At 50.7% G+C, this 13,588-nt stretch overlaps 1 protein-coding gene across 1 annotated transcript in view; it reads right to left on the reverse strand.

Annotated features, from left to right (window-relative positions):
- Positions 1-213: 213 nt before the first annotated feature.
- Positions 214-13,588, reverse strand: part of MDGA1 (MAM domain containing glycosylphosphatidylinositol anchor 1) — a 146,746-nt gene continuing 133,371 nt past the window's right edge. The window contains exons 15-17 of the mRNA XM_075497408.1: positions 2,727-2,857; positions 1,626-1,734; positions 214-305 (exon numbers count right to left, since the gene is read on the reverse strand). Coding sequence (XP_075353523.1) covers positions 214-305; positions 1,626-1,734; positions 2,727-2,857 — 332 coding nt within the window. The remainder of the gene's footprint in view (positions 306-1,625; positions 1,735-2,726; positions 2,858-13,588) is intronic.

A 13,588-nucleotide genomic window follows, 5' to 3' on the forward strand; every position in this document is an offset into this window, starting at 1 on the left:
CTTTATTTTTTAATTTTGTTCTAGACATTATGACTTTCTCAAGGAGTGCTCCAGTTCTGAACCAGATCCCTTTGCGTGGTCATGCCTGTCAGTCTTTGGTAACATATGGACACTTTGGTGTGCCAGTGAGGAGGGGAGGAAGAGGAGCAGAGGTGGCTGAGTAGGAAAGGAGCAGGAATGTCTCGGTCCGAAGACAGGAGCGCTCGCTTGCCATCATCTGAGCAGCACGTAAAGGAAGAAAGTCAATGGGCCACAAAGACAAGGGCTGTGCAAGGCTGGGGCACCGCTTCCTGGAAGAGCAACCGCTGCCAGCCGAGAAGAGAGAAAAAGAATTAGTGAGGAGACAGATCCAGACCACATCAAACAAGTCAGCGCACATCAGTGTCTGAGCCTCTCCTCCCACCCCGAACCACGAAGCACTTCCCAGATCTATTGGAAGGTCTTTCTAGCCTTCCCTGGACATTCTCAAGGCTTCCCAAAGTTATTTCTTTTCCAACTCAGGAGAAAAGGTTGAATCTTAGTTACTTTTGCAATCCAACCCTCCTTTCATCCCCAGAAATTCAACTTGAGTCAAACAAAAGGTTCTGCTTGTGTTTTGGTTACAGCTTGGCCATCCTAGGCTGAAACAGACCTTTAACTGCACCTGAAATTTTGAAATTTTTAGGGTGTTCTGACTTTTTTGATGTTTTGTTTCCCCCTTCGCCTTTGGAGTTAAGAAAATTGCTGAAAGTGACTCTTCCTGAACAAGATTTTTCCTTAAAAAATAAACAAGACAAATTGAACCTTGCTCACAAGTGCCTATCTGGCTCTGGTTTGCATACGCTGAACATCTGCTCTCCTGCCCACCTGAGGCATGTTACTGAGGGCACAGGCAGGACTAAGGCACGAGGCACAGCAGTGATTCCCACCCAAGGACTAATGCCTGCGTAGTGCTTATGCACCTTGCTGTGGCTTCAACCTATGGTGCACCTCAGTGAGAGTGGGATTGTCTCCATTTCTGCAATGCTGACACCAGGATGATGAGGATGGACTGGAAAGCGGCTGGTGGGATTTAGCTCAAGCACTCACTATCAGGATCAGGAGAGAGGTGACATACAGCTCGGGTAGCTTGCTCCCATCCTGTATGTGCAATACCCTGCCTGGCTGTCCCTCTCTGCTCAGAGAGCAATGGGAAGAAGCTCCAGGCCCCAAAAGGCAGATTTTTTTTTCCTGGAAAAGGACTGTCTTAACTCTGCAGAGGCCATTAGAGCCTGCAGAAGGTCCTTCCCTTTCCAAAGCTCCCATACCTGGGGTTTCCAGGAAATGAGATATTGCAGAAGCCTTTAGCTGCTTGGGGATGACAGCCCCAACCCAACATACTGGTGCAGACTCCAGCATGCTGGTATCTGGCAGCACAGTCCCTACAGGATCTGGTTGTTCCTCTCAGCTCTTGCTAACTCATGACTGTAAAGAACAAGTTCAAGAGCCTGACAGCCCCTCTGCTGACTTCTGCTGATGGAGTCAACCATCTTGTTGAGTCCCACTAACACGTCAATGTACTCTGAAATTAGCTGCCATCCCTAGCACACGCATTCATGTATGCACTCCCACCGACTCCTTTTCCTCTGATGCACGCACACTCTCACCCTTATTTGGTCCAATTGGCTTCCTTGGACAGTCCCCCTTTTTCAGAGTGACATCATCGATGGCAATGTCCCCCTCGTAGCTCGTGCCCCGGACACCTTCGAAGATGATCTGCAAGCAGAGCATGGGATAGAGCCCAGCGTGAGGCTGCAGTTGTGGAAGACCCTTCCTGCGCTGCGGGGCTCTGCAGAGGTGAGCAGGGCACAGACCAGATCTTATCAGGTTCCCAAGTGAATGATTCCTTCCTGTTTCTCCAGCACTCATAGGATCTGGAGGGCCAGACCCCACTGCTTACGGGACCAACCCCTGTCTGCTGAGCATCTGTAGAGTAATAAATGAGCATGTGGAGCTCTGCTTTATTAAGTGTGCTGCCCTAAGAAACCAACCAACACGGAACAGCGCTCCCAAGAGTAACTAAATTCTTATTTATTATTTTAAAGTACCCAAAAGCATGCTGGGCATTTTGCCACAGTGCCACAACTTACCAGCCTGCACAGACCCAGCTCTCACAAACAACCCTACAACAGCAAAGTAGCATGTTGGGCAAAAACATCAGCAACAAAACATCCAGTAACAAAGCAGCCCACTTCCTGGGTACGCATACACGACTCGATGAGCAGATACAGAGTGCCCAGTTCACATTCATAAGCTGTCCTACAGTCCTAAACGGGGGGACAGTGGGGGTGGGCTCTTGCAGCATACGCTAGAAGAAACCTCTAGCTCTCAAAGTCACTTTACACCAACAGGCCAACATCCCCCAGCTGCTCAACACCAAGAGACCTGTCACACAGACCTGGTACCAGAAGGAGCTCTTTGACAAGCAGTTTCCAGACCAGCAATAATCAGAAAATTTATAGTGCCAAACTGATGCTTCCACGTAACAAAGTTGGATGGCTTCAGAGAGAAGTGGATTTGATTTCTGTGCATCCACCAAGCTCTTGCCTTGCCCCAGTGACCCTGGGGTGGAGAGCTCCCAGTGCCCTCCCTGTGCCCGACCAGCCCCTGTGCCACGGAGGCAGATGTCTGCTGGGAAGTCTCCTACAGCCCACGGCACATGGACGGGACAGGTGGCAGGTGGCTCCTTGGCTGTGGACCTGACTTACCTGGAAGGGCCCGGGTGGGTTGATGGGCACATGTGCTTGCTGCCACATGTTCCCCCGGTTCCCACTGAGCGACCAGACCTGGGTGTCGATGGCTCGCTTGTTCCGCACGCGAACTAGCAGGTTCAAGGAGCCTGCAAGAGAGAAACCGGGCACTGGCGTGCCGGGGCAGGCAGGCAGCCCTGCCTGCTGGGCTGGCCCCCGGCGTAGCGCTGGGGCTCAGCCTCGAGCCACAGCCGTATGCCCCAGCCAGCCGTATGCCCCAGCCAGCCCAGGGACAGCCTGCAGACCCCCAGCGGTAACCTCTGGAGGGAGCCAGCTTTCTCCTGGGTTGATGGGCAAATGCCACTGGCAATGTTTCATCCATCTGGGCTATCCAAGGGAGGACACAGACCCAGATGAAGACAGAGAGGACAGGATGAGGAAGAAGCAGTCTGTAGCATGGCTGGGGTGGCACAAGAAGGGGGTGACAGAAATGCTAGCTGCAAGGGACCTCCAGAGGCATCCAGAGCTTCAACCTCCTGCTTGAAGCTGTCTCCAGCTCTACATGAGGGCAGCATGGCTTTGCCTGGCCAAGTCTTGAAATCCCCTGAGGAAATCAACTTTTCCTAATGTCCACTATGAACCTTCAGCTCTACCAGTTGTGGCTGCTGTTCCCTATTATATTGTCTAATAATATCAATAAGAGTTTGGCTCCGTTATCTTTGAAATTGCCCTTCAGACAGTTGGGGGCCAAGGACTGATAGCAGCCTCCTCTTTGCCAGACTGATCAAGTCCAGCTCCCTCAACCTCTCTTCCCTAGGACCTCTGCTCCTGGCCCTTGGCCATCCTGATGTCCCTCCGTTGGATCTACACCAGTTTCTCTACATCCCACTTGAACTGGGGAGCCCAGGACACGTTTGCCTCTCCCCGTTCACCACTAACACCTGACGTATGCTATGCAGCTCACAGCCCTCTCCCTGCCCTGGCCCTGGCCATCAGCTGCAGAAATACGACCTGTGTCCTCAGTCGCCGTTTGCCCTGGAAGCAGCCTTGGAGCGAGCAGCCGTTCTTTGCTAGCACTGGGCGGCATTGCCTGTACCACACTGCTTGTACCGTCCCAGCCCCACGTTTTCAGAGGGACACAAAGACCCTGTGAATCAATGCTGACCCCAGGTTCTTTCAAACAAAGCAATTCCCAAAAGGTTTCATCTGCCATTAAACCAAAACCAAGGCCAAAAAATCGCAAAGCATTTCCAGTTCTCACTTTGAAAATAGTGTCACAGCCCCCTACCCTCCGCCCACAAACGAAACCATCTCAGTTTGTCTTCCTACAGCATCTTTTTAGTAATCCCCTCAGCTGACTTTTTTTCCTTTTTGTTTCAGTGAAAAAACATTTTTAAACATTCACTCAGAGATGACTTGAAACATTTTTTCTCTTTTTTTTTTTTTTTTTCAATTCAGCTGGCAAACCAAAAAATCAATCACAACTCTAGTCACGCTGTTGCTCTTCAGTGTTTCTGGTCTCCGTACACAGACATATTACACCTGAGAGCAGAGAGGCAATAATAACCCTTACTTATATGTCCATACTCTGTCTGCGCTTGGGATGCTGCATTCCCGCCCAGGTACGCCCTTCCGAGAGGCAGCAGCGAGAGGTCAAGGCAAGAGACAAGGAAAGAGATTTTCCTATATAACCTCCCTCCTACATGATCCCCTGAAATTATTCATTCTTGGCACATCAGCTGTGGGGGCACGGTGTGAAGGACAAGGACTTGGAAGTAGCCCCGTCAAGCACCTGGCTGTCAGAAAGCAAGAGATACATCACAGGGAGTTCAGAGATGCATAATAAAGATGATGAAATGTTTAGATTTTGAGTGGCTGACTTACAAGAAAAGGTTAAAAGAATGAAATATATGTATTATTTAGTGAACTGAGGAAAGAGGGGCATGTTATTGCCTGGAAAAATTCAGAAGCGTTAGCACTAGGGCTAGCTGAGAAAACTAGATGAAGGCCTGATGGGACAGGGAGAGTGTATGCAGTTCCCTTCCCTGGTGGTACCCAGTTTGGGATGCACACCACAACCCAAGATAAGGAGTGAAATAACTTGTTTCTCTCTCTCTTGAGACCAGCTGGCACTGCACCACCTTGGGGAGACAGAGCTAAGCGAGTGGGATCTCCCTCTGGGAAAAACGGTGCCGGGGACGAGAGAAGTCACTACGGGAGCCTCCGGCAAAACCAGCTTTGAGCCACTGGTTTCTTAGTGTCCTCCCTGCCCTCAGGAGCTTCCTATGAGGGAAAGTCTCTCTAAGATGGATACCTAGTCCTCACGGAGGCCCTTGGCCAAACTGATGGCCCACACAGGAACTACATAACCCCACAGAACAATGTCAACAGGAGTGAGTTCAGAGCAGCTAATTACAGACGCCAGAGCCAGTGAAGTGAGAGACTGAGAGTGAATGAAGAATTAATATGAAGCTGCTAGCAAGCAAAGATTAAAAACAACCGTTGTCTATTCTACCCTCATTTGGGGACTTGCAGCTAGAATCTGCCACGCGAGAGCCTAGCTGAGTAGCCAGCACTGGGACAAATCAGGCAGCAAATGAACTTTGATGCCCTAGGAAAAAAGCGAAGGCGAGATAGAAGGAGACCTAGAGGAGCATCTGGAATGCAAATTAGTGCCCCCAAAGCACTGGCTGTGAATGCCTGGCCTAAACCCAAACCAAGCCTGAGCATAACCTGGCTGACAGCTCCATGTCCTTGCAGCATCAGGAAAAAAGTTTCAACCTTTTGGCCCCCGAATTCCCTAATAGAACAATACTGAATACAGGCAGCATTCTTCAAATGGTTTGCAATTGGAAAGGAAACTCCCGTATCTGCCCACAACCTGCAGTGTTTCACCACCCCTGTCTACACATGGAAACTGAAGGTCAAAACAGAGGAACAGCATGCCCGTGACTGTCTTACAAATCAGAGTTGTGAAGGGGAGTCAGATCTCATAGCCCTACCTGCAATCCCTGCTAAGTTACAGAGCCTCCCTGAGGCTGGGAAAGAACCCCACCACCTCATTTTCCCAGTAATGCTGTCTCTGGGAATGTGCTTCTGGGAGACATGGCAGAGACTCTAGGACTTCAAACTAAACAGGGATGAAGCCTCTACCCATCTGAACTGGGTCCACAGGCACTGTAGATGTTAAAGATTGTGCAGGTCTTCTACTTTATTCCCTTCTACCATATGACAGTCTGCCACAGGCTGCCAGTCAAGTTTAAGCACGTGTAGCCTGTGATGGAGGTACTTGGAAATGAACCTTCAGATCTGAGCTCCAGGCACAGCTATAAAACATTGCAGTCCTGGACTACAGAAAGCTCCAAGTCATCTTTCCAATTGCTCAGAGCTTCTTTATCTCCATTTTCCAGTCTGGCCCCAAAAGCCAGCTGTGTGATGGAACAAGTGCTGCAGGGCTTTGTGTTTTCCAAGGGAAAGCTTTGGGTCCAGCCCACTGCCCTAAAATCAAACGTTGTTCCAGGATCCCCCTTACAGTCATGAAAATCCATAGATTAAGTCTCAGGCTAAAAAGGGAGGTGGAGCCTACGTGGATATTGACATCCGTAGCTCCTGACCTCTAGTGAATTCACACCTGCCCTCACCCACCTCCATGCAACCTAGCAATACCCATCTCATGCCTTATTAACTATCTTCACTCCCTGTGGGGCTTTCAGCACGTCACACAAGTTCAGACCAAACCAGCCACCTGATGCTTGTAGGGTGCCCCACCTAGAGCACAGACTATATAGCCAAATCCCACTTTGCAGGAGGTGGCCAACGCACGATCCATGCATGTGTGGGGTGCGCAGAGCCCATTCACAGCTGCGAACTGACTTGCCACGTGATCCTTAGCAAACTGCTTTTACCTACTTTTATCTGCTGACACGATATGATGATGATAATCAAGAAGGATAACAACACTCACTCACTCACTTAGAGGGGAAGTCAGAAACACAGTAAACATTTTACGAGACCTAAGCAAGAAGACACTAGGGAACAGAAGTGCCTGAGCTCTTCTGCTTTTCCAGTGGTCACAAACTGAAGAAGAACCAAAGTGGGACCTGCTCTCCAACGCCTATATGTCCATCAGTGGAGATGTGAAAGGCCCACCTGGGATGTTCTCCAGCACCAGCTGTTGCAGACACCCTTTTTGCCTGGTTTTATATTACAATCATGCCTAGTTTCCTGTATCAGAGTCCAAATCCAGCTGGCCAGTTTTGTTACCTATTTCTGTTGTCGTTGCTCCTTCCCCATCTCCCCCCTCAGATGTGTCTGGCATTTCCTAAGGGCACCTGCTGGTGAGGCACACACAAAGGCAGGCCATCTATCTGCTGCTAAATCTCTCCAGCTGACCAGAGACAGACAAACACAAGGGAAATCCCAGGACACCAGCAATCCTGTTATTACCTCTCCCCATACAAGGCAATCTTTGCATTTGTCTTGTAATCTGTATTATTCCTTCTTCCCAATCAAAAGGGAGAATAAAGGCCAGTGATGAGTGATGAGGAATCAATTACAGGGAAAGTGAGCTGTACCTTCTGCTGGCTGCCTTTAAGACCAGCGCTGGCATTTCAAAAGAGTGGCACTCACACAAAAGAGCACCAGCTGGGCTGCCAGATACAGTAGCCCAAAGGATGGCTTTAAATGTTACCTTCTCACAACAAGAAAAGAGTATTCTCTCAGTTTCCACGGGATGGGGACTTCAGTGTCGCATTGAATAGCGGTGTAGATCCCAAAGAGCCGGCGCAGGCAGCGCTGGGAGGGAGGCAGGGTCTGTAAGGGCAGGGGTGCAGGATGGCAGAGAAGGCAGAGGTTTCCTCAAGAGCTCTCCGCGGGGCAGCTGGCAGGGGTTAATGCGGGGTGATGGGGTGGGGAAAGGCTGAGGCACAGCTCCGTTTACGTAGCTTGGATGGAAGGCACTCAGCCGGAGTGGCTAGGGAGCAAAGGGAGAGCAAAGCTGCACGCTGAGAGACGGGGTGCCGTGCCAAGGGCAGCAGAGCTCCGTGCGATGGGTAGGGAAGGCTGTCGGGATCCACAGCCAGGAGCTGGGCTGGCCGCAGGCTCACACGCAGCCTGGTGTCGCTGCGAGTCCCTGCTGCGCTCCCGCAGGATCCCTGCTCCAGCACAGGGCAATCTCAGGAGATCAGCTATCCATGAGAAATCCTGGCTGCGGCCCCAGTTTAGGTTTGGCACCCAACTGGGAATCCAGGGCTGAAAGCCCCCGTGGAAATTCCCATGGCATTTCAACTGCAGGCAAGACAGATTGAGATAAGAAGAAGAAACTGATTCATGGCAAGAGATGTCCAGTGGATGGAAAGAGATACACGGTGTGGAGAGGACTCAGACCTTGTAGTGCCTGGCAGAGTCACCTGCAGACCCAATATGAGGGCTAAAACCAGGTCAGGAAGAAAAGAGCTCTTACCTTTCTAACGGGCTCTGAACACTCCCTAAGTGTTGCTTAGTATTAACACCACTGATCACAAACTAAAAGCCCAAAGCTTAGTGCAGGCAAATCCCAGGAGTGAATGACAGTCCCAAGAAAGAATCTATTACTGTTCATAATCCCTGCAACAAACACAGGTCTCTCTCCCTCTCACATTTAAATGGATGTTAATGAATAGCAGTCAGTGTCAGGCTAGTGTTCTCAGTTACAGTGCTGCGGTGGGAAGTTACTGCTCTGAGAGCTAGAAAGCAGAGGGTGGAAAAATAATCGTGGCACAGACAGAGATGGAGAAATAATATCAGCTTGTACTGAGTCATAATTTCTAGGAACGTAAGTTGTCTTTGAGCCATGATAGGATGTATTTACTCTTTCACAGTCTCTAATGATGCTTCACACATTAACATATGCGGAGTAAGACAATTAAAGCCTCTCGGCTGCTTTCCACTCCTGATTACAGAGAACTTTATCTCTACATGTCTTTAACTGATCTCAGCTCGGTGTGCAGGGTCCCCTGTGCCCAGTCACAGCGTCACTACACAGACCCCTTCCTGCAGCCACCGCTTCAGTAACTTCAAAGCAGGGGGGTTCAGAGAGCTCATCAATAGCGAGAAAATGGAGTCTCGGTCAGAGTTTGGAAAGCACTACTATCCCACCTCTACTCACGGAGCATCCCCATAGCCTTTAGAGAGGCACTGAACACGTTCAGTGCTATGGGACACTCTCTTTCTGCTTCATTACAGTGGGGAGGCTATAGTGAAAGGGATCAGGGGAATCAAAGCCTCTGGTTTCCTGCTGTGGATGGGACTTTCTGGGGATATAAACAGCAATATGGTAAGTTTTGATTGGCAATGTTTCCCCTACAGCAAACCTGTGAAAATTACTTATATCTGGCTACAGGGAATTTTCTTTGGATCTCACTGTGGATTTAAAAAATCAAAGAAAGAAACACATTTCCACCCCTGACCTCCTAAACCACCATCAAATGAGGATGGGCTTGAAGCGATATCCCCTGACATGGCAAAGCCAATTGCACAGATTGATCTATGATCCATCACTATCTGACCTGTCTGGCATGCATATGAATTTTGGGATGGAGGGAATGGACCAGCAGAGAAGCAACAACACTGCACTGTAAAGAGGCAAAGTGGGCACGTGGCTGGACCCCTTGGGGGGGACATGCTGGGTGGGGGGACCTGGGGCACGCAGGCAGTGGGGTAAATGCAACGGTATGGTCATGTCTGCCTCGTGATGAGGAATGCGAGTGCTAATGGGAGAAAGGCAGGCAAACTACAGCTACAGCTCCTTCTCTCCAGCATATCCCCACCTGTCTGTGTACATAGAGAGCAGATGGTGATATGGTAGGAGCAGACTTGCAATGGAGCTGTGTTTGAGCTCCTTTGCTCATTTGATCCATGGTCTAATTAGAAAAAGTGTTGGCATAGAAAGATGAATGACACAAGACTTCCATCTTTGATGCTGTGTGTATAGAACAAAATCCTGGAAAATTCCCTCAGAGGTTGTTTGTGACCAGTAACAGGCTTTCTATGCATGGACGACAGGATGTGGTTTAAGGAATTAAAAAAAGGGAGAAAAAAAAATCTTCACGCTCCATAATGCTAAATTTATGCTATCTCAGAAGAACAAAGGCCCATCCAATATGCAGCCAGAACACAGTAGAGAGAGGGTACAGAGTCTGGCATTTAAAAGCCAAGAATCAGGAGTCCTCAGGCTTTTTGCCAACTTCACGTCCGATTCATTATACCATCTTGCTTAATCACATCCCTTTCCCATACTTAGACATTTTGCAGGGGACAATGTGGACAGACTATGTCCTTCCCTACAGGACAGATGGGGTGTCTGACTCTCAGCCCCAAGCCCAGCTGTGTTTTCACAGCCCCTGAATGCCGCCGCGGGCGGCAGCTCTGCTCCAGTGTGCCAGCTCACCGCACTGCTGTACCGCTCGGCGCCGGCCCACGGCCAGCACTGGAGCCATCAGGGCAATTCACAGCAGATCTGACCCCGGCATCAGGCTAGGAGCAGGTTCCCTCTGCCTATCACCTGCCGAGCCACGGTCCCCCTTGCCTTCAGTCCAGACACTCATCCTAATAGTGACCAGGTCCTGGGTTTCCCCACATGTCCTGGAGAGCTCCTGCCCTCTGTAGGCAGAGGGAGACAAGCAGGCAGGATGGTGCCCACCACTCTCTCAGCTGGACATGTGCTTGTTTACAGTCCAGCAAAGTGGAAAACAAACGGCATCATGAGCTGAGCGAGTTTCCGAACACCTGCGCTCCAGCACACGTCCCCCTCCCTCGCCAAGCCCGGCAGGGAGAGCGTGCACTCAGCCTGCGGGGACCAGACAGCCTCTCCAGAGCTTGCTCTTCCCAGCCCCAGCTCCGGGGACACAAGCGCTTTCCCAGAGAGGCGGTCACTGACCCACGTCAACGGGACCGGGAAGCACCCAGTAATCTCAGCGTCAATGATGGGAAGGACCTTAGTGTGTGTCCCCTGCTTGCTCACTGAGCAGGATGGTGCTTGAGCTGCCTTGCTGGTCTCTTTGCAGCCCCGACTGTGCTGCCAAGCCCTGTTCCTGCACGGTGATGCTCCATCATGAGATGGAGATCCCCGCTGGGGTTCATCCTGCCTTGCTACAGCCCCCTCCCTGCTGGTTTATGCAGCACGCTGTCAGAAGGCACTGTCCGTATGCAGAGAAGCTCCCATTTGCTCTGTGTCCTCTGTGCCATGACAATTCGTGCTCACGCTCCAGGTCCTTGCGTGACTCCCTCCATAACCAGTATGTGTGATAATTCACAACATCTGTCTGTCCATGCACCTCTCTACACAGAGATTCTTTCTCATGGGATTTCTCACTCTTCAGGAAATACCACCAGCCCCAAAAGGGAGGAATTTGCATTACAAGAAAAACCATATATTTGTCAGAAATGTCTCCTGTTGTTTTATACTCTAGGCCTGCCTCAACAGCTTGTTTTTATCCAGAGATCCTTGTAAAGGCTAAGGATGTGCACCCTTAGAGACCTCCCCATCTAAGGAGAGGATGTAGCTATGGAAAGCAGTTCTCTTGGACATTTTGAGCAGAACTCCAGCTCTAGAGATTGAGAAAAACCTGTACCACCCCTTATCCAGGACTTGCCCTTTTGCTCCTAGCAAGGATCCCCCCGTACAAAACCACACACAGGATGTAGCCTGCCTGAAGTCACGAAGCAGGATGAGATATATCCTGGTCTAAATGCGTTTGTGCAGCTCCTCTTCTATCCATCCAGCCCTAAGAAAGGAGTTATGACCTTCCCATAGCCACTGCTTCTACCTATGTAGCCAGAGAGTTCATCCTTGCCTTTTGGGAGCTCTCCAAGCAAGCCTGACACAATACGATCTACGTAAATGCGGAGCAGGCAGAACCAGACCTTTGCCAGACAGCAGTGTTGCATTTCTTGCTGAGCTTGAATAGATAAACTAAACAGTTGGATCAAATCCTTGTTTTTGTCTGTTTAACAGAAAAAAAACCTTCATCAGTGAAGTTCTGTTGGGAGGGAAGATGTACTAAAGGTACAAAGTGTCTGGTCAGGGAAAGCTGGCCGTAGTAGCAGAAGGAAACATTTCAGCAGAGCAAGGGGAAAGGGTGATTCAGGGGTAAGTTCAGAGTTGGTCACTCGTCAGGGCCACGGCTGTGTGCGAGCCCAGTGCTGCCTCTGACTCAGCCCCAGGCAGGGGAGAGGGAGCCCCGGGTGCTCAGCACCGAAATGGACGCTGCTGCCTTCCTTTCTCTGTGCAGCTCCTGGCAAGCAGGATGGGACGTACCGGTGGGGATGCACCCACAGAGCCCTGCCTCCCTCAGTGCAGGGCGGGCAGCTTCTGTGGGCAGCAAAACAGCCCAGCCCTGCTGCCTTTATTGTGGCCCTAATCCTCCCAAACACGGCACCATCATGACCTTGTGAGCAATTGTAGGACTATTTCTGCACCATTTCTGGTGGCACGCGGGGCAGGGGGACAGAAGGCATGCGAATTAGCCTTTATGGGGCATGTGATGGGGAAGGGGGGCTGGCCCCAGCTTCAGCTGCCAGCAAAGCCACCTGCACAGGGTATCGGTATGTCCAGACAGGGCTCCAAAAGAGGCACAGAGGGTGATTTGGTGGGGTCAGACTCTTGTTTGTCCTGAGTAGGAAGAGAGCCAGTGTTGGTCTTTGTCAGACACACCAAACTCTCTCTTCTCACCTGGCAGCCTGCATCACTCACCCCTCTCCTGAAGTTGAGCACTGTAGATTAGAGCATCTAAATTAATCTCAAACCCCAGAATAGATGGTCTGGATTATGGTCCTAAGGCCCTACAGAGGGTAGATGCCAGACCATGATGTCTCATTACAAAGACCAAGTCCAAGGAAGGAGTTGAGACCTACTCTGGTGAAGCAGCTGTGAAGAAGAGGCTCCATAGGCAGCAGTGCTGGCCAGCCCATGGACAGGATCATTTCACTTGCTCTGTGCCTCAGGATAGTGAGCTGCAGCAGCCCATCTTTCTTCCCCTCCAATGTTTTCTGGAGTCAAGCAGTCTGAAGGCAGCCAGGCAGCTCCTTCCCTCTTACTGCTGCTGTACCTGGTGGTCCCCAGAAGTGCTGGGTACCACCTCAGGGAGGAGAGGCCAGCCTGGGGGAAAATGGGAGTATGAGGAATGTAGCAAGAAGGAGACCACGTGTAGGCAACTTTTCCCACCAATTTTGCAGACTCGAGAAATGGAGTGAACCATAGTTGCTGTGAGGTCTGCTTGCTCCTTGTTCACCCTTTGTTTCGTGACATGCCCAGATGCCCCCAGGCAAATGCTCTCTCTTCTCCCACCTTTGATAACGGACCCTTTCATCTTTGCCACCAGAGACAGCTGGGTCCTTTGCGCAATTCACGTGCTCTGCTCTCAGACTGAGAGCACGCACTGTGCTCGGCTCTCTCAGACAGAAGTCTGCTTCATAGACGCTGCCAGGTTTAAAAGAGCACAACAGTCAGGGGGAGTCTGCCTGCCTCCCTTCTGTGGGCAGGCTTTGCAAAGACCTCAGCCAGAGAGGAGGGAGCCTCCCAGAGCCCCCAAAATACAAGTGGTGTGTGTGGGAGGGTTCCTGACAAAAACCCTGCAGAAGCAGATGCTCTTATGCTGAGGAAGACTTTGCCTGTCTCTTCCCTATCCCTATTAACAACCTATTTCCCCATCATCACCCAGTCTGCGGTCTCTCAGTCCCGGGAGCCAAGCACAGGGCAGCTGCACGGCTGCAGGGCTTGCAGCAGATGGGCTGTTTTACTGCGATGCTGAAGCCAGCAAGACAGCAGGAATAAGCAGCTGAGATCACATATTCTTCCTGTTGAACTGAAGACACCACTCAAAATCTGTTCTCTGGCCTCCTCC

This window comes from Mycteria americana, chromosome 3 (assembly GCF_035582795.1).
Source record: "Mycteria americana isolate JAX WOST 10 ecotype Jacksonville Zoo and Gardens chromosome 3, USCA_MyAme_1.0, whole genome shotgun sequence".
In the NCBI taxonomy this organism is placed as follows: Eukaryota; Metazoa; Chordata; class Aves; order Ciconiiformes; family Ciconiidae; genus Mycteria; species Mycteria americana.